Genomic DNA, 25,812 nt, shown 5'->3' on the forward strand with positions numbered 1-25,812 from the left:
TGCTTGCTGGTAGTTGGGGGACTGGGAGAGTAGTGACAACCCAACAAGATTTCAGATTGTGAACTAAATCTAGGTTAGAATAAAATATTCTGAACCCCTGTGCTAGTCTCAAATCAAGAAGTGGAAAGTACCTCTTCATTCCAGTCTGGCTTTGTGTCTTGCTTTGTCTAACACAATGTGGCTTTGCCAGTCCTGGGCCTGGGCTTCTTTTTCATATTCTCTGAGGGAGCCAGCTGCCATGTCTGAGAAAACCTGAGTTAGACATTCAACCTCACAGGAAGAGAGAGGGGCCTTGTGGAGGAGCATCGAAGCACCAGACATGTGAATGAAATGTTTTGGACCTGCCAGCTGACAAATGAGTGCAGCTGCATGAGTGACCCCAGCTGATGCCCCCTGGAGCCCAAGAACCAACCAGTCACCCGTTTCCTACTCAAGTTCCTGACCCACAGAATTGTAGGTTATTTTCTGGTCATTTTAAGCCATTAAGTTCTAGGGTGGTTTTTAAGGCAGTAATAGATGGCTGAAACAACTCTTTACCTGAATGACCAATTTCATTTTTAACCTGAGTCATGAAATTGCCGTGAGGATTTTGCCTTCCCTCCCATGTTGCTGCGTCTCACTGAGCAATCAGGAGGCAGCTCGGCCTGGGAGTGCTTCCTCGTCCAGTGGGAGCTGTGACTGCTGCCTCCCACTGTTTAACATCTAAATTGGGACAGGGTTCACACCCCAGCCCCAACTCCCAGAGGGCCCTCCCTTACACAAATACCTACTGTTTCCTACATCCACATAAATACCAAACCTGGGCAATCAAAGGGGTGTTTAGTTACATGATGTAAAGGGACAACAGGTCTTTTAACACAGTAACACTTAGGAGACATGCTTAGAGGAGCTTCACTTAGTTGTGTTCTAGATGCTCCACCGCCAGTCTGATGGCCCCTTCCCCTCTGCCCATCCAGAATGTTCCTAAATGATTGGGAAACCCCTGGTCATCTGGCAAGAAGAAGAGGTAGGACCCAGGAGAAGGAAAAATAAAAAGGTTAGAGAAAAGAGAGTACCATGAAGGAGAAGGGGTGATGCCTCTTACTAGGCAACTCTAGTGGATAACACAGCCATGAGCCTGTCCTGCAAGTTGACTCACAGGACCCCAGGCATTGCAGAGCTGGGGGTGAGTGGGATAGGGTGCAGCACCCTGCTGCTGCGTGCACCCCGTGTGGGCTGGAAGACGTGACTTGAACCTGTTGTAAAGAACCAAATTGTACATTCTCTGGACTCTGCATGTGCTTGGCTGGTTAATGGAACATTATTTAGTAAAGAACTGTACCTCCCCTTTCATCCACTAGGATGAAAGATTTTTTCTGAAGATCTTTCTGGTCGTATAGCAACTTTGCATGAATCTGTCTGCCTTGCTCATTACACTGTGGGCTTCTCGAGGGCTGGCTGACCCCAGCCAATGCCATGTGGAGCAGCAGAACTGCCCAGCTGAGCCCTGCCTGATTTCCTGACCCACAGAATCATAAAAAAATTCAAAAATTATTTAAAACTGAATAGTGGATTGAATGAATGAGGGAATGGACATGGAACTGAGGTTTACCTGAAAAACCTAATCTGATTTATTTCTATCAAGAGGACAATGGATCATGGGTCTACAAACCCAGTAATCTTGGGAGACTCCAAATGGGTTAAATTAGAATTCAACTCAACCCAGCAAGTGTAAGAATCAGTGCAGGACAGTGGCTGGGCATCTGCTATAATTCCCCCACTGCTAGGTGAACCTCCCAGCCCCCAGGCTCCTAGAGACCTGTGTCCACACTTCTGGGGAGCATTTGCCATGCTGCCTTACAATTTCTCATGAATTTCTTGATCTCCTCTACTGGACTGAGTGTGGTCATCTCTGTAGCTCCTGCCTTATCAGCACAGTGCCAGACACTTTAGGAGACCCCAAATGCTTTAGGGAGGGAGGGAAGGAGAGGCCCATCAACTCAGGTTCACCTCCACCTGGCAGGGAATTGGAGCTGCAAGAAATTGAAATTTATTTTAACCTTTTATTATGAAAAATTTCAAACATACACACGACTAGTGGGGGAATAAAACGATAATGTATCCATCATCCCATTTTAATGATAATCACTGGTATTCTGACATTCTTGTTTCATCCAAAATGCTCCTGGCTGGGTCTTGGGACAATTCCCCCTGGAACAGCTGGCTTATTCTTTCTGGACCCAACCAAATCCTCATCCAAAGGGTCCTCTACTCCAACCTCACCCCTCCAACCCCTGCCCACAACATTGTTTAATCTATATGCCACACCCTTGTGATTTAGGGATTATCTCCATTTTTATAAGCAAAGCAATTTATGCTCAGAGAAGCTGGGTGACAACCTCACCCAAGGTTGTCAGTTAGTTGAGGCAGAAGCAGGAATCCCTCCCAGTTCTGTTGAACTCCAAAGCCCCAGATTGCCCTACTGCCCCACATGGCTAGCCCGCAATGTCCTCTTCCCAGTTGACCATCAAGAAGGGACTGTCCATAAACTGCTTCCTTCCCAGTGGCAGATGGTGGAGGGTAGGCTCATATGTTTCTTCCTGGCAGTGGTAAATGTTGCTTTTGAAAAGACGGCTTTTGGGAGTTAATCTCTTATCCAAGAGATAAATTTCAGGAAGTGTGTTAAATGAGTGAGGAGAAAATTTTGTTGGAGGCCTGCAAAGCATGCCTCAGAGCCCACACTAGGGAGCGCTTTCCTCCCCCACACCTGGCCCTGCTGAGTCTCCAGGGCAGTCCTGCCCCACTGGTCGTGGGCGTGGGCGTCATTCCATTGTATCTCCTATCCTTTGATGTCGGCTAAACCCAATTTTCTCTTCTGGTATCACTACAAAGGAGTCTCCTAATTACTTTGTTTAGACAGCCTCTTTTCCAAATACTAAACATTTGGTCTTCCCAGGGCGGCCAAGCACTTATCATCCAGGTTGTTGCAAAATCCACTTTTCCCCAAACTGGTTGGCAGATTTTTCTTTCCCCATTACTAGTCTCCCTGGGCAGAGCTGGACATGTCCTCACCCTCACCCCCATTCTTCCCCACCCCACCCTACCTCCACAAGGGTCAGAGCACCTGGGTGGGGCTTGAGGGTTTTCCTCATCTTCAGCCTTGCTGGGAACCCCTGGAGAAACCTCATGGGGAGAAACCAGGGCCACTCCTCAAGGATTCAGGGGTGGCCTGTTGTCCATGAGGAAGGCATGTGGCGGAAGCTTTGTCCTTTGTGGGGACAGGCCCAGGACCTGGACAGAGGTCAACCCCCAGCTGATGGAACACACTCCTCCCATATCCAGACCCAAACCTGTCTAGAGTGACCTGTGTGTCTCCAGCTAACACCTCCTTGGTACACTGCTTGCCCGCTCCCCCCTTCCCCAGGTAGGGAAGGAGGCTCACATCCCTCCCTCCTCAACAGCACTTCATGTTCCCCCTTCTAATGTCTCCCTCTGGTCCTATGACCCACCCTTCATCTCGCTGCTCCTTTGGCTGCCACCCAGATATCCACCTGGGCTATGCTCCTCCATAGTGGTCTCTGTGTTGTGGGACTTCGCAGCTTGGGGGCGCTACCCGGATGTGCTTCCTATCTTCTCATGGATCTCACTGATCTAGCTGAGTGACAACCACAGCTACCCTCCACACCATGTGGGGATTAGGGAAGGTTTCAGAAGGACATTTGAACAGAATCATTTTCCTGCTCTCTCTTTCCTCCCTTCCTCCCTTCCTTCAACTTCTTATGGAAAATATCAAACATTTACAAAAGTAAAGAGCCAAACCCCCAGCTTCGACAATTATGAACCCATGGCTAGTCTTGTTTCATCTAAACCCTGCATTCCCACTCCCTCCAACTGGATTATATTGAAGCTAATTCCAGACATCATATCATTCTGTCTGTAAACACTTCAGTCTATATCTCTAAAAGATAAGGACTTTTAGAAAAAGCATAACCACGATATTATATCCAAAAGTATAAACAATAGTTTCCTAGTAACATCAAATGTCCAGTCAGTTCAAACTTTCCCAGTTGTCTCATGATTGTGCTTTTGCAGTTTGTTTGTTTGAATCAGGATCCAAAGAAGGGAAACATGTTGAGCAGAGGCTTGAAGGGATTGATGAGCAACACGTTTTGCTGTGGGTGCAGGCTGGTTGGTGGGGTAGAGGCAGGGAGTGGGCACTTTCTTCATTCTCTGAGACTCAGTTCCTCTCCCACCAATGGCATCCCTAAGAGTCTCCCATCATTTATTAACTCCTACTGAACTCACCATCAGCACCGCACAGGTCAGCACGCCATGGCCCTCTAAGTGTTTTCTGGTTAGAAACGTCATCTCTGCCTCTGAGGTGTGTCAGGCCTTCTGGGCAGCCTTCTTTGCATTCCCGCCCCAGAGTCGGCCCAGGTCGTGTCCTTGTTTCTGTGTCCCCAAGACCACTGTCTTTCCCTGGTTATACTGTTTGCAGTCTGTCTTCCCCATGAGACCGTGAGCTCAGAGAGGGCATGGTCTGCTTGTGTCAGACATATATTGTCAGACCCATTAAATATGTGCTAATGTATAAATGGTAGGTATGTTCTTATTTTTTGACTTGCTGCTCCCTTGGCTCACTTCCTTTAGGTGGTTTAGGAATAGGAAGTGTCTACTATATGCCAAGCACCTCTGAATTTCTTGGTTAAATTTTACAACTATCATGTGAGCTGTCGGACTGACTATTCATTATTTCCATTTTATAGAAGAGGAAACTGAAGCTCAGAGTGGTTAGGTTGCTGGTCAAATTCATAGCTGCTAAGTCACAGGTCCCTCCTATCTCTCGATGCCCTTTAGTGAAGACCCACTTAGGTCATCTGTCTTGGCTGGAAAGTTCTAGAAAATGCTGGTAATACAACCAAGATGGCTCCTGCTTCTCAGCTGCAGGAATTGGTTCCTTTCATTAATCTTATATATACCCCCACCCCCCAACAACTTTCTCCTGCAGTCCAATGGAGCTGAATTCTTCTCTGCTGGTATCCTCTGCCCTGGTGGCTGAGCAAGCCTAGAGGAGGCACTTCAAAGCCTCATGCATTTGTGTTTAATTATGCCTTCCGTGTGCAGAGAGCAAAGCAAACAAATTAAACGCACGTTTTCTCATGAGATCCTTGCAGGATGGCACTAGCACCCCCCTTCTCAGCTTTATTTGTGCTAATGAGCCAGGTGCCCTGGGTTTGGGCTAGGCAGGAAGCACCCAGGTGATGGGACATGTTTACCTGTTTTTTTCCACTGATTTGTTGCTCCTCCCCATCCACACTGGACAGAAGGTCTGTGGTTCTTGAAGAATAGTTCCTTTGTGTTTTCCTTCCTTTCTTCCTGTACTTAATTAGAAATTATGCTTGGGAATCAAACTAATTAATCTCTGCCAGTCTGGGGTGACATCAAGCTCCTCGCACTATCAATGTTGATCAATAACTCACTGCTGGAAGAGTCTGACAAAACAAACCTGCTGCTTTCAGCACAGGATTTAATGAAGGTAAGGTAGGAAGGCCTGGAGGAGGCCAAGAATGAGTGGATGTGGGCCCTGGACTGACAGGAGAGGGCTGTCAGGGAGAACTGGGCAGGGAGGAGGGGAGATCCTCTGGCTGACTTAGTAGCCGGCACCTCCTGAGTACGAAATGGCCCCTACAAGGCAGGACTTTCTAACGCCTAAGGCCCTAGAAGGGTCTAGAAGGCAAGGGTTTGAAGTTCACAAATATGTTGCTTCGGAACATTGTGGAACAACCCTAAGCTGCTAGGATGGTCACTGGAAGTACTATGGCAAATGGCTGGATTGTGTCTCAGGACAAGGCAATCCCTCCTGCTTGCTGACCAGAGGCCCTGCTATGGGCCTGTTCCCACATTGGGCTGCCATCTTGGCTCAGCAGAGACCAAAGTGTCCAGGAGAAAAGATTCAGGCTATCAGGAAAGGGGGCTGCAGAAGGCCAAGGAGAGTGGAGAAAACAGAAAAATCTCACAGGGCTCCAAGGGACAGGACTTCATATCAAATCAAATACATTAAAATAAGCTCAAATTCCACATTAAATAGTAATATTATTTTGCTATAAGAATTTGAGATGACTTTCAACATTGTTCTGAAATTAATTTCAGTTTTTCATTTTTTAATCTGTTGGCACCATATTTTTTCAGGTTGCAGACATTTCCACAGGTTATGAAAGGCTGGGCACTTCGGGAGTTGTGCTTACTCTAGGGACAAAATGGCTCTGAGAGGGCCTGAGAGACTTTAGCCTGGTACCCTGTGGAGTGGAGCATCGACCCTCAAGAGTGAAAGAGAGACCGTGGCAGCAGGCAGTAGCAGTACCCCTTCTAGTCTTGGGAAAGGATGGGAAGCAACAGAAGAAACTTGCAGGGTGTCTTCTGGGAATAATTAATTAAAGGGGGAAAGAAAAAGAAGCCAGGAAAGGTATTTCTACTTCCATGCACATATGCAGCAGAGGGAATTACTCTAAAAAGATGGGGACAATGAGGCTTTCCAAACCCAGGTGGCCACACAGTCACTGAACCAGCAGGCAGGGACTACTAAGTTCTGCCACGAGCACCAGAATGCTCAACACATCAACTGCAGGCACTGCCACCCAGGTGTGCCCACACTAGAGCCCAAGAAGTGGAAGGAGGAGTGGGAGTCATCCTCCCAAATACATCCTGATTGACTTGACTGTGGAATGCGGTGAGAGAACGAACTGAATTTTTTGGAACACTGTTCAGCCCGTTGAGGTCACCCTGGTTCCCAGCGGCTGCAGAAGACCCTTTGTTTTTATTTGCCTGTTTTGTGGGAAATAGCAATGAGGGGCTGGAGAAGCCATGGAGGTGCACCTCCGAGATCTCCCTTCAAGAGATGACCTGCTGGGGGAGTGCGTTCAGTGTCAACCTCCAGCTGCAGCACCTTTGCTGCAGTGTTCAAACTGAGGCCCCACTCCTCCAGCCAAAGGCTCAAGGGGCAGTCTTTGTGCTGGAGTTGCCATTGGACTAGCCAGGACTTTCTCAAAGATGGCAGCCTGAGGCCTTTCCTCTTTAATCCTCCTTTCACAGGTGTCATACATGCATCATGGTCTGAAGGCTGTCCCAACCTACTCCTGATTCCTCTTTCCCTTATTTTCCACAGGTACTACCTCCAGTAAATCCCTTGCACTTATAACGCCATCTTGGCATTGCCTTCTTGAGGACCCTAACAGACCCAGCTAACAACCTATACACAGAGTGACTGGGCAAAGCGAACTGACTCAGTCTTTTGGATTGTGAAGATCTTAAAAAAAATCTTCATAACATTGGAGGGCACTGAAAACAAATGGAATTTTCCATTGGATTGGCTCAAAAGAATGTAGAACCCTGCAAAGAATCTGTGCATCAATGTCAGATGGCTTGACATCTTCTGGGGGTTTAATGAATTGAATTCATTGGTTGAATCACCCACTGAATAGGTTAGTAGGTTATGGGAGCCAGTTATAAGGAAAGCTACTGTTGATTTACAAAATATTGTATCATTTATTGGGTATGTCATGTGACAGGAGCCATGGTAAGAGCTTTCCATACACTGTTTCATTCAATACTTACAAAATTCTAATAGGTATCTCATTTTTTGGATAAGGAAATAGAGGCTAATTAGATGTTGAGCTTGGCTTTGAATCTAGGACAGTTTGATGCCAAAGATAATACTCTTCCCTTGAACCACACACACACACACACCATGTGGTATATATTTAAAATATGAATTTCCATGGAAGATGAAGTAAAGGAGAAAAGGAAGCCACTGAATAGAATTGACCTAGAAATCTGTTAGAAAGAAAGAAAGAAAGAAAGACAAGAAAAAAAAAAGAACATTGTCATACAATTTCCTAATTATGACATGGGCCTTTTGTGAGCAAAGGGAGGAGAAACATGTGAAAGTGCTTTGAAGAATGTTAATTCAAAAAATCTCATTTGAGTCTTTTTCCATCTTCTTAATTTTTCACTAGGTCTGCAAATGAGTTAATTTTAACTACTAATCACTGTTTTGGTCAACCTTCAGGAAAAGGCTGAAAAGGCTACCACTAAGAGAGAAGGCAAGAGGAGAAGTATACAACTCAGAGAAGTAATGCACATTATCAACTTAGCTCTACAAGCTCGACTCTGTCCTGAAGAGTTTCCTCGGTAATGTCATAGGTAACGCTGACACAAAAAGCATTTCTGGGAGGACATTTCTGGGAGGAATGAGACGGAGAAAGAAAAACAAAATGCATTATTCTTTAGGAAAGAAGAATGTAAAAAACTCACTTGCTTACCATGTTAAAAAAAAAGATGGCACATTTATTGCTACATAAATGTTATATACATATTGTGTTTTCTGTTACAGTGACAGAAAAAATTTTGAACTTCTTGCTGCTGGTTGAAAAGGTTTATCAATAATACCTTGAATTTGACACAGGATACAAATCTGCAATAAACCAACAATGGAAACTGGAGAACAAGATGAGAAGCAATTCATCTCGGACAATTAGCTTTTACAATACTCCATAGGTACTACACGGTATGCTAGAATCCTACTATGGTCTTAAAATGCTATTGTAAATTTCTGATATTAATGAACAGGTTATGGTAAATAACCTACATTTTTACTACCTAATATAATAAAATAAAGTAAGAAACTTTTTACTGAAAACTTTTCGATTTCAAAAATCTAGAAAGAGTAATATTTAGAATTCAAGAAATTTTCTTACAAGATTATTGTATAAAAGACTAGCTACAGTGAAAAATAAGCCAAATGTTTTTTTCTTTCTATTTTATGAAGGAAAGCTTCTGGGCATACTGCAAAGTCTAATAAAGCGAAAAAGACAACAAGCTCTGAAGATAAAAGGCCAGGCAGTGGCTTATGTTCACTCACACATCATAAGCAACAACTTCTGTTTAGCCGATTAACACTGAAATGAAGAACAAGGCCACAGAGTCCGATGTAATTGGAGAATATATGCAAATTAAAGTAACCAAAAAGCCACTAAAAGTTCACAAAAGACTGATTTGTTAGGAATCATCCTGATTAGAGGATCTGAAGTTCTGTCGTAATTGTTTTTGTTCTTTCAAATTAACTGAAATCTTTAAGTTACATAGTGATTTGGGTCCTTTCTTCTGTGTGCTGATTGCCATCGTTGATATTGGCTATGAAGAATTATTAAGCCAAGACAACCTTATTTAGCATTAGCATGTTTTTCTCTCCCAGGGTTGTTGTGGTGGAAGACAGGTTTCATGGAAGTTCAAAGTAATTATTGTGTCTTGTAAAACAACTCCTAAGGATTAGAGACAGAGGGGTGCCTTAATGCACAGTATTAAGATGGACTGACAAGTACTGGTTTAATGCTAATCTGGCTCATCTTCTTGGGACAGGGGCAGATGGTTTGCAGTTGACTGAATCACCCACTGAATGCCTCCCTCCTGACCAGCCATCCAAAAGACAGAGAAATAGAGGCTAGGATAAGGAAACACGGGTGACCATTGCTCTTGTATTCCATTAGGTAATTAGCCTCAGAGTGGTGTGTTCATTCATCACACTACCTGCCTTGTTGACTACTGGGTTTTGTTATGTCCACCATAATCACAACCTGAAAATCTTTGTATTTTAAATGCATTTTGTGCTTACTTATAGCTAACATGTTACAAGTACTATATGTAGTACTTACTGCTTGGAAAACAAAGCAATTTCTAAAAAGTAGTTTCTTCCCTTGTAATTTACACTCTTGCTATTACAAGCTTTACTATGACACCTAGATGCTTGAAAAGACTTGGTTATCATTAGAAATAAAGCAATATTTATTTTGGGGAAAATCTGGGGGACAAAATTTCCCCTTTTAAAATCTTAGCTAGGCTATGGTCACGGATGGTCTCTGCTTACCACCATCGGGTAAATGTGCAAAGCACACAGGACTGCATGAAAGATTCTGGACTGTGACCACAAACTATGCAGATTCAGAGACCAAATATAAACCACAAAGAGAAAAATAAAAATGAATGAAAAAAAAATGAGAGCAAGAGAAATGCTATACCAAGTAATATTTTCCTATTTCATGGAAAACACTATTCATATGGCAAAAGGATAGGAGAGGGCAACAAAAGACTTTTCCCTTCCCTTTTAAGACACTAATAGGTATGCCGGGAATGCTAAGGGCCAATGGTTGTCACTGCTTTGTTCTCTGCATGTGAACAGCTTTAATGAACGCTGGCATCAGCTGAGCGTAGATCAGCTTTCCACATTAACTTTTTCCCTTTATATGTAGACCTTACAGTTCCATAACAATAAATAAAATTTGTAGTTACAATGCATTTGTCAATTCAGTTTAGGCACAAGGCAACTTCCACGGTGAGTGGAGAGATCAAGAAGACAGTCTCTGATTGTGCAGAAGCGACACACTGCTTGTAACGAAATGATATGTTCCAACATCTCACGGGCTGACGTTCTATCGGATGAGCTTCCTATCTTCACTTCTGATGGAAGTGTTGACCAGTTGCTTTGATCACAGGATTACATATGAGTTTCTTACTTCAAGTGTTTTGTTTTTCCTTCTCCTTCCTGCCAGGTTTGTGTCTTCAGGTAATCTGAGTTGTCCAAGTCCTTATGAGAAGAGGCCACCTTCTATCTAGCCTACTGATAGCTCTGGAACTGTGGCAAGGAGAGCCAAGGGAGAAGAGTATCAGTTAGGACAAAACTGTCAAAAATTAAGTCCCACCCCGACCCCCAAAATCAGATTGGTGTTCCTCATTTATATATACCCAGGATTACACTAAATTAGCTGTGTTGAATGACTTGTAAATGAGCTTCTGCCTTTCAGGGTGTAAAAGGAATGGCTTTACTTGATGTGCATTAAGATTTTTAAAGGAGATCATGCGATTATAGAATCATGAGCTACAGGATTATATGACAGCTGTGGCAATCATGTAAACCTTAATTTTGGCAACCTCATGTTGGTAATACCTGAGCTCTGAGGTTCTACTCATCCAGTTTTCTGTGGTGAGACAATGTTACAGCACACAGTGCTACCTCCAGCCTGTATACACGGTGTTAATAGTTCACATCCATCTCCTCCTCCAAACTGAAAGTTTCTCAAGTTAGGGTCCTTGGTAGGTCCTCAGTAAATGTTTGTTCAATGAATGTATTAAGAAAATTTTTACTCCATGAATACAAATTCTATACTTATCTATGATCACAATATAACATATACAGTAATAACTCTGAATTTTCCTATTTTATCCACTTTTGATGGAAATAGGTTTAGGAAGAATCATACCCTTTAGTTCCTTATTCGACAATAACCACAGTATTGTATACTAATAGAGTTCTGCTTTTAAGGATGGATAACTGAGATCTATAGGGCTATGTGGCCTTACATTACATAGTGGCAATTCTTGTGTTTTTATAGTTTGTCATTTGTCAGTCATCTGAATTCTAATGGCAGTTTTTTTTGCTGCCTGGTCCCTTGCTGGTATTAATCTGCTTTCTAGTTCTAGAAAGAATTGAAAGCTATCAGGTAAAACAAGATAACCACCTTTTCAAAATTAGCAACCTTTAAAATTTACTCCAAGATAACAAACAGTAACCTATCAAATCTTAGGGAACAAACTGCATTTACTACATTTCTCATAATCTTGAAGCTTTTTTCACTTTTTTTTTTTTAAGGGTTTCCTGATTCTTTTTTGATAAGTGAGAACGGTCAAAGTTTAATCTTAACTTAGGTGGTGGAATTTCCACATTATGGAGAAAGATAAGAGTAGAGTATATAAAAGTAGTGAGAGATACAGAAGCAGGAGAAAAGGAAATGAAATTGAAGGGGAGAAAAGAATCAGGTGGGGTGTGGCTGAAGGAGAAATGGCTTGCAAGAAATTGGAAAAAGAATAAAAGGAAATGGGCTCAACATAACAGAGAGACAAGAGAAACAGGAAATGGGCTCAAGGTATGTGTGACAGCTGAATGTGAAGTGCCCTTTTCATAGCTTGGAAGATACCTGGGACCTGAGCATAAGAAGTTATCCCTCATCGCTCCTCTTTGAAATGATCTGCCAATTTAGAAAGTCTCTTTTTCATTCAATAACTGTGGCAAATTTTTAATTTTAAACTTCAAAGTTTATTTTTGAAACAAAAATATTTATTTGCTCAAGGTAATTGCATTTTCCACAGAGTGTGAAACAACAGCTTGGGTTTTAGAGGATCTGTCAATTAACTAGTTCTTGCCTAAAGTTAAAGTGTCTTTGCCACTCATGATGCTACACTGCTGGGCATTTGTGTGTGTGTGTGTGGGGGGGGGGGGGGGAATTTGGAGGTTTTCTCCAGTGCCCCAATGTTACAATTGTAACTGATACTTAAATAATTATGTTCCCCCTTCCACTCCTTTTTTGTCTCTCAAATGAAATCTGCATTTTTGGTCTAGTTTGATCCTGTAAAGGATATACGTACTGATGGTCAGAATCAAATCCTTCAGGAAAAGGTGAGTCATTTACTAATGTTTGTAGTTTACTAACTACTCTATCAAATTCCAGACTCTCCTCTCAGAATGAGAGAGCCACAAAGCTGACCAAATGAAATCGTACTGGATATCTGTTTCTGCTCTACACATCCCATCCATAGACTTTATTTACATCTTTTAATGTGCTGCTAATATTGGAAAAAGAACTATACACTGCTAAAAGTAGATTATAAAAATGAAGTAACCAATTCCACTCCTAATCCTTGTTGCCAGCTTAAATGCTACTGTCCAAATAATTTTAGTCTATATTAATTTTACCACCTAAATATTAACTTTACAACTTAGATTACAGATGATGTGAATGCCATAGAGTGAGAAAAAAGAATGATTCAAATGTCTACTACTACTTAGACAACAACTTCGTATTGCTTTTGACCCTTTGTTTAAAAAAAAAAAATCAAGAGGTGAACTGTATTTAGTTCATGAAGAAGAAAATAAAAGGAAAAGTCTTTTATCAAGTAAAATTCCATCAGAGAGAAGGGCATTCTGGCTCTATCATCTGTAACACTTTACATCCACTAACAGGTTCTAGAGGGTCCAACTGATACGCTTACAAAGGGGGAGAACCTGCACATTACACACTTGCGTTACCGATCCAACTAGAAGCAAGCAATAACCCTTTGATGTACAAAGGCTTCATAACAAAGAAGAGCTATTTCCTGTATTCTATTTCTGAATAGAAGAATAAGGAGTATGAGCACTAGCAAAAGTATTTCATGATGAATGAATCATTTTGCTGTTTTCTTCTTGGCTTAGAACAATATTCATGTGTGAGTGTACACATAATGATACAGCACAGAAGAAACAAAAGCTGTTTATACATCACAGTATACTATCATACTTGGAAAAGACTACTTTGGTATAAAACGGCATTGATTCTCTAAGTCTGATTATACAACATAAAGGCAAACTGTTGGATTCCAAGTTACACGTGACCTTGAAAATCAGTGCCCCCCGTTAATTCTGTTTTAAAGTTCTAACCCAGCTTAAGATGAATGTGGTGAGTTCCCTTCCCTTTCTTCCCAAACCCAGACTTACCTGGCTGATGTTTACATATGACCCATAGGGTTGGTAGTTTCACTAAGCCCAGGATGGGTTCCTGGCAGTGTGGTTGGTGGCTCTGCCGATACGGCAGAAACTTTTTCTTCTTCCCTTCTCTTAAGGCAGGCTGCTTTGGGGTTAAGGTTCCTCTCTGAAACACAGGAAAGTAATTTTTACCAATATGGTAATAGATTATGAACCAAGAACTGTTAGGTCTTGAGCTGAACAAAACTGCTGTCATCTTTTCTTTCTGTGGGGATTATCAATGCCTGTGTAATTTCATTCATAGTGAATAGGATTACAAAGAGCCAAAACAATGGGTTCACATAAAGTCTCAGTACTAAGTGAGCCTCCTGATTTATACTTCTTAGTAACCATTTTGTGTTTTCTTCATGTTCTGCTTATGATTTAGTCTTCCGGGGTTTGAGATGATCTACATCAACATTCTACTTTTCAAACATTGTGGCAAGTGCTGTTTTCATCTACGAAGTCCCCTCAGTGTCCTGCTAAGATATGGCACACTGAACTGATATGAATGCTGACATCCTTTATATATCTGGAGACCTCTGTGCTTAATTTACAATTTTACCAGTTCAGAAAATGATAGAATTGAGATATCCTCAGCCACTAGGCTACATAGGAAACGTGACAACTCTTCATGGGACAGAGGTAGCTGGTACATATCCTGCTTTCCTACTTTGCTATTTAGGTAGAATGAGATGGCTGAGGTTTCTTTCCATTGCTGGAGGTGTGATTAAGAGGAAGGTAAAACCACCTCTCTCTCTTTTTTTTTAAAAAAAAATTTTTTTTTTAATTCAGATTGTTCAGATACCATACAACTATCCAAAGATCCAAAGTGTACAATCAATTGCCCACGGCACCACCATACAGCTGTGCATCCATCAACACAATTATTTTTTTTTCAATTTTTAGAACATTTTCACTACTCCAAAAAAGAAAGACAAAAAAAAAAGGAAACACATCCTCCCATACCCCTAACCACGCCCCCTCCCCCATTATTGATTCATAGTTTTGGTATAGTACATTTGTTACTGTTGATGAAAGAATGTTAAAATACTATATGGTTTGCAATAGGCATATATTTTTTCCCTGTGTGCCTCTCTATTACTAACCTCTAGTTATAGTGACAAACATTTGCTCTAGTTCATGAGAGAGATTTCTAATATTTGTATAGTTAATCACGGACATTGCCCACCACAAGATTCACTGCTTTATACATTCCCATTTTTTAACCTCCAACTTTCCTTCTGGTTACATGCGTGACTCTGAGCTTACCCTTTCCACCACCTTCACACACCTTTTAGCACTGTTAGATATTTTCATTACATGCTACCATCACACCTGTCCATTTCTAAATATTTAAGTTCACCCTAGTTGAACATTCTGCTCATAACAGGCAACCACTCCCCATTCTTTAGCCTCATTCTATATCCTGGTAACTTATATTTCATGTCTATGAGTTTACATATTATAATTAGTTCCTATCAGTGAGACCCTGCAATATTTGCCTTTATGTGTCTGTCTTATTTCACTCAATATAGTGCCCTCAAGGTTTCTTCATCAACCCATTTTTTTAAATATTTTTATTGAGATATATTAACATACCACACAGTAATACAAAACAAATCATACATTCGATTGTTCATACTACCATTACATAGTTGTACATTCATCACCAAAATCAATCCCCGACACCCTCATTACCACACACACAAAAATAACCAGAATAATAATTAAAGTGAAAAAGACCAACTAAAGTAAAAAAGAACACTGGGCGCCCTTGTCTGTTTGGTTCCTTCTCCCACCTTTCTACTCATCCATCCACAAACTAGACAAAGGGGAGTGTGATCCCCACTGTCCCCCCTCATAAGCCAAATTTTTATACAATTGTCTTCAAGATTCATGAGTTCTGGGTTGTAGTTTGATAGTTTCAGGTATCCACCACCAGCTACCCCAATTCATTAGCCTAAAAAGGGTTGTCTATATTGTGCATAAGAGTGCCCATCAGAGTGACCTCTCGGCTCCTTTTGGAATCTCTCTGCCACTGAAGCTTATTTCATTTCCTTTCACATCCCTCCTTAGGTCAAGAAGATGTTCTCCATCCCACTATGCCAGGTCTACATTCCTCCCCGGGAGTCATATTCCACGTTGCCAGGGAGATTCACTCCCCTGGGTGTCTGATCCCACCTAGGGGGGAGAGCAGTGATTTCACCTTTCAAGTTGGCTTAGCTAGAGAGAGAGGGCCACATCTGAGCAACAAAGAGGCATTCAGGAGGAGGCTCTTAGGCACTATTATAGGGAGGCCTAGCCTTTCCTTTGCAGCAACAGTCTTCCCAAGGGCAAATCCCGTGGTAGAGGGCTCAGTCCATCAAACCACCAGTCCCCTATGTCTGTGGGCATGTCAGCAACCATCGAGGTAGGGCAGGCCAATACCCCTGCATTCTCCACCAGCTCAAGGGGGCTCTGCATATTTTTTTCCCTTGTTTTTTTTTTTAAAACTTTTTTTTTCCCCTAAATCAACTGTATGAAAAATAAAATAATTAAAAAAAACATACAAAAGAACATTTCAAAGAGACCATAACAAGGGAGTAAGAAAAAGACAACTAACCTAAGATAACTACTTTACTTCCAACGTGTTCCTACTCTACCCCAAGAAAGTAACTTAATACAGCAACAATTCTGTGAACTTGTTCCTACTATACCCATCAGAAATTAACAGACTATAGTCATTCCTGGGCATTCCCAGAACATTAAATTTACCCACAATAGTTTATCTGTACTTCTTGGATTATTGTTCCCCCTTCCTTAATTGTTCTCTATCGCTAGTTCCCCTACATTCTACATTATAAACCATTTGTTTTACATTTTTCAAAGTTCACATTAGTGGTAGCATATAATATTTCTCTTTTTGTGCCTGGCTTATTTCACTCAGCATTATGTCTTCAAGGTTCATCCATGTTGTCATATGTTTCATGACATCATTCCTTCTTACTGCCGTGTAGTATTCCATCGTGTGTATATACCACATTTTATTTATCCACGCATCTGCTGAAGGACATTTGGGTTGTTTCCATCTCTTGGCAATTGTGAATAATGCTGCTATGAACATTGGCGTGCAGATATCTGTTTGTGTCACTGCTCTCCGATCTTCTGGGTATATATCGAGAAGTGCAATCGCTGGATCAAAGGGTAACTCTATATCTAGTTTTCTAAGGAACTGCCAAACTGACTTCCAGAGTGGCTGAACCATTATACAGTCCCACCAACAATGAATAAGAGTTCCAATTTCTCCATATCCCCTCCAGCATTTGTAGTTTCCTGTTTGTTTAATGGCAGCCATTCTAATCGGTGTTAGATGGTATCTCATTGTGGTCTTAATTTGCATCTCTCTAATAGCTAGTGAAGCTGAACATTTTTTTCATGTGTTTCTTGGCCATTTGTATTTCCTTTTCAGAGAACTGTCTTTTCATATCTTTTGCCCATTTTATAATTGGGCTGTCTGAACTATCGTCATTGAGTTGTAGGATTTCTTTATAAATGCAAGATATCAGTCTTTTGTCAGATACATGGTTTCCAAAAATTTTTTCCCATTGAGTTGGCTGCCTCTTTACCTTTTTGACAAATTCCTTTGAGGTACAGAAACTTCTAAGCTTGAGGAGTTCCCATTTATCTATTTTTTCTTTTGTTGCTTGTGCTTTGGGTGTAAAGTCTAGGAAGTGGCCGCCTAATACAAGGTCTTGAAGATGTTTTCCTACATTATCTTCTAGGAGTTTTATAGTACTTTCTTTTATATTGAGATCTTTGGTCCATTTCGAGTTAATTTTTGTGTAGGGTGTGAGGTAGGGATCCTCTTTCATTCTTTTGGATATCCAACTCTCCCAGCCCCATTTGTTGAAAAGACCATTATGACCCAGTTCAGTGACTCTGGGGGCTTATCAAAGATTAGACGGCCATAGATCTGGGCAATCCATTTCTTTTAAGATGGTTTTGTTCAAACACCATACATTCCGTCCTAAGTAAACAATCGTTGGTTCCCCGTATAGTCACGTATTTATGTATATTGAGCACCATCGCCACTCTCTATATAAGGACATGTCTTCCACAAAGCAGGAGGACGAGTCAAAGAAGGCAGAGAGGCCAAAGAAAAAGGCAAGAGAGAGAGAAAAAAAAACAAACAAAAAACCTCGATAGCTAGAAGGTGACAAAAGGAAAGACAGCATTAACCTAAAGTAGAATAAAGAGTCAGACAACATTACCAATGCCTGGAGTCCCATACCCTTCCCCTATACCCCCCCCGCCAATATGCATTTAGCTTTGGTGTATTGCTTTTGTTACATTAAAGGAAGCATAATACAATGTTTCTGTTAATTCTAGCCTCTAGTTTGCATTGATTGTATTTTCCCCCCAAGCCCACCCTATTTTTAACACCTTGCAATGCTGACATTTGTTCTACCTCATGTAAAAACATATTTGTACCTTTTATTACAATCGTTGAGCACCCTAGGTTTCCCTGAGTTACACAGTCCCAGTCTTTATCGTTCATCTTTTGTTCTGGTGTCCCACATGATCCCAGCCTTCTTCTTTCAACCATATGCACAGTCATCTTTGTTCAGTGTACTTACATTGCTGTGCTACTATCTCCCAAAATTGTTTTCCAAACCTCTCATTCCTGTCTTTTCCTTTCTGTCTGCAGTGCTTCCTCTAGTGCTTCCTATAGAGCAGATATCTTGTTCACAAACTCGATCACTGTCTGCTTATCAGAGAATATTTTAAGCTTTCTGTCATATCTGAAGGATAGTTTTGCCGGATATAGGATTCTTGGTTGGTGGTTTTTCTCTTTCAGTATCTTTTTTTTTTTTTTTTTATCATCATTTTATTGAGATATATTCACATACCACGCAGTCATACAAAACAAATTGTACTTTCGATTGTTTACAGTACCATTACATAGTTGTACATTCATCACCTAAATCAATCCCTGACACCTTCATTAGCACACACACAAAAATAACAAGAATAATAAATAGAGTGAAAAAGAGCAATTGAAGTAAAAAAGAACACTGGGTACCTTTGTCTGTTTGTTTGCTTCCCCTACTTTTCTACACATCCATCCATAAACTAGACAAAGTGGAGTTTGGTCCTTATGGCATTCCCAATCCCACTGTCACCCCTCATAAGCTACATTTTTATACAACTGTCTTCGAGATTCATGGGTTCTGGGTTGTAGTTTAATAGTTTCAGGTATCCACCACCAGCTACCCCAATTCTTTAGAACCTAAAAAAGGTTGTCTAAAGTGTGCGTAAGAGTGCCCACCAGAGTGATCTCCCGGCTCGTTTTGGAATCTCTCTGCCACTGAAGCTTATTTCATTTCCTTTCACATCCCCCTTTTGGTCAAGAAGATGTTCTCCATCCCACGATGCCGGGTCTACATTCCTCCCCGGGAGTCATATTCCACGTTGCCAGGGAGATTCACTTCCCTGGGTGTCTGATCCCACGTGGGGGGAGGGCAGTGATTTCACCTTTCAAGTTGGCTTAGCCAGAGAGAGAGGGCCACATCTGAGCAACAAAGAGGCATTCAGGAGGAGACTCTTAGGCACAAATACAGGGAGGCCTAGCCTCTCCTTTGCAGCAACCATCTTCCCAAGGGTAAAACTTATGGTAGAGGGCTCAACCCATCAAACCACCAGTCCCCTATGTCTGTGGTCATGTTAGCAACCATGAAGGTGGGGTAGGCAAATACCCCTGCATTCTCCACAGGCTCCTCAAGGGGGCACTACATCTTTTTTTTTTTTTTCCTAGTTTGTCTTTTTTCTTTTTCTTTTTTTTTTTTTTAACTTTCCCTTCTTTTTTAAATCAACTGTATGAAAAAAAAAGTTAAAAAGAAAACAAACATACAATAAAAGAACATTTCAAAGAGACCATAACAAGGGAGTAAGAAAAAGACAACTAACCTAAGATAACTGCTTAACTTCCAACATGTTCCTACTTTACCCCAAGAAAGTTACATAATATAGCAACATTTCAGTGAACTTGTTCCTACTACATCCATCAGAAATTAACAGACCATAGTCATTTCTGGGCATCCCCAGAACGTTAAATAGCTTATCTGTTCTTCTTGGATTATTGTTCCCCCTTCCTTAATTGCTCTCTACTGCTAGTTCCCCTACATTCTACATTATAAACCATTTGTTTTACATTTTTCAAAGTTCACATTAGTGGTAGCATATAATATTTCTCTTTTTGTGCCTGGCTTATTTCGCTCAGCATTATGTCTTCAAGGTTCATCCATGTTGTCATATGTTTCACCAGATCGTTCCTTCTTACTGCCGCGTAGTATTCCATCGTGTGTATATACCACATTTTATTTATCCACTCATCTGTTGAAGGACATTTGGGTTGTTTCCATCTCTTGGCAATTGTGAATAATGCTGCTATGAACATTGGCGTGCAGATATCTGTTCGTGTCACTGCTTTCCGATCTTCCGGGTATATACCGAGAAGTGCAATCGCTGGATCGAATGGTAGCTCTATATCTAGTTTTCTAAAGAACTGCCAGACTGACTTCCAGAGTGGCTGAACCATTATACAGTCCCACCAACAATGAATAAGAGTTCCAATTTCTCCACATCCCCTCCAGCATTTGTAGTTTCCTGTTTGTTTAATGGCAGCCATTCTAACCGGTGTGAGATGGTATCTCATTGTGGTCTTAATTTGCATCTCTCTAATAGCTAGTGAAGCTGAACATTTTTTCATGTGTTTCTTGGCCATTTGTATTTCCTCTTCAGAGAACTGTCTTTTCATATCTTTTGCCCATTTTATAATTGGGCTGTCTGTACTATTGTCATTGAGTTGTAGGATTTCTTTGTATATGCAAGATATCAGTCTTTTGTCAGATACATGGTTTCCAAAAATTTTTTCCCATTGAGTTGGCTGCCTCTTTACCTTTTTGAGAAATTCCTTTGAGGTGCAGAAACTTCTAAGCTTGAGGAGTTCCCATTTATCTATTTTCTCTTTTGTTGCTTGTGCTTTGGGTGTAAAGTCTAGGAAGTGGCCTCCTAATACAAGGTCTTGAAGATGTTTTCCTACATTATCTTCTAGGAGTTTAATGGTACTTTCTTTTATATTGAGATCTTTGGTCCATTTTGAGTTAATTTTTGTGTAGGGGGTGAGGTAGGGGTCCTCTTTCATTCTTTTGGATATGGATATCCAACTCTCCCAGCCCCATTTGTTGAAAAGACCATTATGACTCAGTTCGGTGACTTTGGGGGCCTTATCAAAGATCAGTCGGCCATAGATCTGAGGGTCTATCTCTGAATTCTCAATTCGATTCCATTGATCTATATGTCTATCTTTGTGCCAGTACCATGCTGTTTTGGCAACTGTGGCTTTATAATAAGCTTCAAAGTCAGGGAGTGTAAGTCCTCCCACTTCGTTTTTCTTTTTTAGAGTGTCTTTAGCAATTTGAGGCATCTTCCCTTTCCAAATAAATTTGATAACTAGCTTTTCCAAGTCTGCAAAGTAGGTTGTTGGAATTTTGATTGGGATTGCATTGAATCTGTAGATGAGTTTGGGTAGAATTGACATCTTAATGACATTTAGCCTTCCTATCCATGAACATGGAATATTTTTCCATCTTTTAAGGTCCCCTTCTATTTCTTTTAGTAGAGTTATGTAGTTTTCTTTGTATAGGTCTTTTACATCTTTGGTTAAGTTTATTCCTAGGTACTTGATTTTTTTAGTTGCTATTGAAAATGGTATCTTTTTCTTGAGTGTCTCTTCAGTTTGTTCATTTCTAGCATATAGAAACATTACTGACTTATGTGCATTAATCTTGTATCCTGCTACTTTGCTAAATTTGTTTATTAGCTCTAGTAGGTGTATTGTCGATTTCTCAGGGTTTTCTAGATATAAGATCATATCATCTGCAAACAATGACAGTTTTACTTCTTCTTTTCCAATTTGGATGCCTTTTATTTCTTTGTCTTGCCGGATTGCCCTGGCTAGCACTTCCAGCACAATGTTGAATAACAGTGGTGACAGCGGGCATCCTTGTCTTGTTCCTGATCTTAGAGGGAAGGCTTTCAGTCTCTCACCATTGAGTACTATGCTGGCTGTGGGTTTTTCATATATGCTCTTTATCATGTTGAGGAAGTTTCCTTCAATTCCTACCTTTTGAAGTGTTTTTATCAAAAAGGGATGTTGGATTTTGTCAAATGCTTTTTCAGCATCTATTGAGATGATCAATTGATTTTTCCCTTTCGAGTTTTTAATGTGTTGTAATACATTGATTGTTTTTCTTATGTTGAACCATCCTTGCATGCCTGGAATGAACCCCACTTGGTCATGGTGTATGATTTTTTTAATGTGTCTTTGGATTCGATTTGCAAGTATTTTGTTGAGGATTTTTGCATCTATATTCATTAGGGAGATTGGCCGGTAGTTTTCCTTTTTGTAGCATCTTTGCCTGGTTTTGGTATTAGATTGATGTTAGCTTCATAGAATGAGTTAGGTAGTGTTCCATTTTCTTCAATGTTTTGAAAGAGTTTGAGTAAGATTGGTGTCAGTTCTTTCTGGAAAGTTTGGTAGAATTCCCCTGTGAAGCCATCTGGCCCTGGGCATTTATTTGTGGGAAGATTTTTGATGACTGATTGGATCTCTTTGCTTGTGATGGGTTGGTTGAGGTCTTCTATTTCTTCTCTGGTCAGTCTAGGTTGTTCATATGTTTCCAGGAAATTGTCCATTTCTTCTACATTATCCAGTTTGTTGCCATACAGTTGTTCATAATATCCTCTTATAATTTTTTTAATTTCTTCAGGATCTGCAGTTATGTTACCTTTTTCATTCATTATTTTGTTTATATGGGTCTTCTCTCTTTTTGATTTTGTCAGTCTAGCTAGGGGCTTGTCAATCTTGTTGATCTTCTCAAAGAACCAACTTTTGGTGATATTTATCCTTTCTATTGTTTTTTTGTTCTCTATGTCATTTATTTCTGCTTTAATCCTTGTTATTTCTTTTCTTGTACTTGGTTTAGGATTGGTTTGCTGTTCATTTTCTAGCTTCTTCAGTTGATCCATTAGTTCTTTGATTTTGGCTCTTTCTTCCTTTTTAATATATGCGTTTAGTGCTATAAATTTCCCCCTTAGCACTGCTTTTGCTGCATCCCATAGGTTTTGGTATGTTGTGTTCTCATTTTCATTCGTCTCTATATATTTAGCAATTTCTCTTGCTATTTCTTCTTTAACCCACTGATTGTTTAGGAGTGTGTTGTTTAACCTCCAGGTATTTGTGAATTTTCTAAGTCTCTGATGGTTATTGACTTCTAATTGTATTCCATTGTGGTCAGAGAATGTGCTTTGAATAATTTCAATCTTTTTAAATTTATTGAGGCTTGTTTTATGTCCCAGCATATGATCTATTCTGGAGAAAGTTCCGTGAGCACTAGAAAAGTATGTGTATCCTGGTGATTTGGGATGTAATGTCCTGTAGATGTCTGTTAAATCTAATTCATTTATCAGATTGTTTAGGTTTTCAATTTCCTTATTGTTCTTCTGTCTGGTTGATCTATCTATAGGAGAGAGTGATGTGTTGAAGTCTCCCACAATTATTGTGGAAACATCAATTGCTTCCTTTAGTTTTGCCAATGTTTCTCTCATGTATTTTGTGGCACCTTGATTGGGTGCATAGACATTTACGATTGTTATTTCTTCTTGCTGAATTGCCCCTTTTATTAGTATGTAGTGGCCTTCTTTGTCTCTCAAAACATCCCTGCATTTGAAGTCTATTTTATCTGAGATTAATATTGCTACACCTGCTTTCTTTTGGCTGTAGCTTGCATGAAATATTTTTTTCCATCCTTTCACTTTCAGTTTCTTTGTGTCCCTGTGTCTAAGATGAGTCTCTTGTATGCAACATATTGATGGTTCATTTTTTTTGATCCATTCTGCGAATCTATATCTTTTAATTGGGGAGTTTAATCCATTTACATTCAACGTTAAAACCGTGAAGGCATTTCTTGAATCGGCCATCTTATCCTTTGGATTATGTTTGCCATATTTTTCCCTCTCTCTATTAACATCCTTTATTGAACCCATACCGAATCTCTTTAGTACTGAACCTTTCTCCAGGTCTCTCTGTCCTGTCTTTGTTTCTCTGTCTGTAGGGCTCCCTTTAGTATCGCCAGTAGGGCAGGTCTCTTGTTAGCAAATTCTCTCAGCATTTCTTTGTCTGTGAAAAATTTAAGCTCTCCCTCAAATTTGAAGGAGAGCTTTGCTGGATAAAGTATTCTTGGCTGGAAATTCCTCTCACTCAGAATTTTAAATATATCGTGCCACTGCCTTCTTGCCTCCATGGTGGCTGCTGAGTAGTCACTACTTAGTCTTATGCTGTTTCCTTTGTATGTGGTGAATTGCTTTTCTCTTGCTGCTTTCAGAACTTGCTCCTTCTCTTCTATGTTTGACAGTGTGATCAGTATATGTCTCGGAGTGGGTTTTTTTGGATTTATTCTATTTGGAGTTCGCTGAGCATTTATGATTTGTGTATTTATGTTGTTTAGAAGATTTGGGAAGTTTTCCCCAACAATTTCTTTGAATACTCTTCCTAGACCTTTACCCTTTTCTTCCCCTTCTGGGACACCAATGAGTCTTATATTCGGACGTTTCATATTATCTATCATATCCCTGAGGTCCATTTCGATTTTTTCAATTTTTTTCCCCATTCTTTCTTTTATGCTTTCATTTTCCATTCTGTCATCTTCCAGGTCACTGATTCGTTGTTCAACTTCCTCTAGTCTTGTACTATGAGTGTCCAGAATCTTTTTAATTTGGTCAACAGTTTCTTTAATTTCCATAAGATCATCCATTTGTTTATTTAGTCTTGCAATGTCTTCTTTATGCTCTTCTAGGGTTTTCTTGATTTCCTTCATATCCCGTACTAGGGTCTCATTGTTCATCTTTAGTTCTTTGAGTAGCTGCTCTAGGTGGTGTGTCTCTTCTGGTCTTTTGATTTGGGTGCTTGGGCTTGGGTTATCCATATCGTCTGGTTTTTTCATATGCTTTATAATTTTCTGTTGTTTTTGGCCTCGTGGCATTTGCTGAACTTGATAGGGTTCTTTTAGGGTTTGTAGACCAGTTGAAGTCCTTATCTCTAATTTCTCAGATCTACAGCTTCGTGGAGTACACTTTCTCTAACTAACCAGCAGGTGGCGTCCACGAGCCACCTGTTCTCCACAAGCCAGATCTCCCCTGCTTAGCCTTTTTGGTGAGTGGGGGAGTGAGTCTTGTGGGGCCCAATTGGTGTACCAAGCTTGCGTGTGTAGTTGGTGTTGCCTGCCCTGTATGTGGGTGTGTTTCTGGGCAGTCGGGGAGGGGGGGTGGCCCTAACAATCAAATCTCCCTGATGATCCTAGAGTTTTAAAGCTGCTGCAATAGTCTAATCCTTCAGTTCAGTCCTGCCACAGTTTGTCTCTGCCACTGACCCACAAGTCTTTGGTATTGGCGTATGGCTCCTGAGACTTGCAAGTGGGCCCCTCTTCCAGGCTGTGCACCCCGGGTCCTCTGTTGAGGGATGACTGTGCTATGTCACAGGTGAGTGCCGTCCCCCCAGGGCAGTTCTGGGCTGCTGGGCTGTGTTGGGAGGCTCCCAGTCTGCTCAAATGATGGCTGGATGGGGCTCTGTTAATTCACACTGCTCCCCCTTCCAAGCTCTGGGACATTCAGCTGAGGTTGCAGGGAAGGCTAATGTCCACGCCCAGTTTTGTGGTGTGTGCCTGTTATTTGAAGCACTTCCGTCACACTGGGTTGTCTGGGGCAGCTCTGGGCTATGGGGCTGGCGATGGGCAGGAGTGTTTCCTGTCCACCAGGATGGTGGCTGTGAGCGGACACCCCCCTTTTCTTGGTAAGTTGTGTTGTTTAGTGAATTTTCTCAGCCACTGGAATATTGCCTTTTGTCTCAGAGCTCTCTTAGTTCTGCTCTTGACTTGACGTGCCCAAATTTCAATTCTTTGAAGCTTTCTGTATTGAGCTTCTTAGAGTAATTGTTTTAGAAAAAGCAAAAAGGATTTAAAAAAAAAAAAAAAAAAAAAAAAAAAAAAAAAAAAAAACGGCCCTCCTCAGAGATCTAATGGGTTATTGAAATGCTAATAGACAAAGCAACCAGGGCCATTAAGGAAAGATGCACAGGGCAGAGAGATCAGCTTTGCTTCGGGATTTGCATATGCGCCTCAAGGCCTGAT

General features: G+C 40.9%; 1 protein-coding gene across 4 annotated transcripts in view; it reads right to left on the reverse strand.

Moving 5' to 3' along the window:
• Positions 1 to 8,301: 8,301 nt before the first annotated feature.
• Positions 8,302 to 25,812, reverse strand: part of TCF12 (transcription factor 12) — a 500,835-nt gene continuing 483,324 nt past the window's right edge. For all 4 annotated transcript variants that reach the window (XM_037833866.1, XM_037833867.1, XM_037833869.1 and 1 more), the window contains 2 exons: positions 13,559 to 13,712; positions 8,302 to 10,663 (listed from right to left, as the gene is read on the reverse strand). In XM_037833866.1, the coding sequence (XP_037689794.1) occupies positions 13,570 to 13,712 (143 nt within the window). In that variant the 3' untranslated portion in view covers positions 8,302 to 10,663; positions 13,559 to 13,569. The remainder of the gene's footprint in view (positions 10,664 to 13,558; positions 13,713 to 25,812) is intronic.

This window comes from Choloepus didactylus, chromosome 4 (genome assembly GCF_015220235.1).
Source record: "Choloepus didactylus isolate mChoDid1 chromosome 4, mChoDid1.pri, whole genome shotgun sequence".
In the NCBI taxonomy this organism is placed as follows: Eukaryota; Metazoa; Chordata; class Mammalia; order Pilosa; family Megalonychidae; genus Choloepus; species Choloepus didactylus.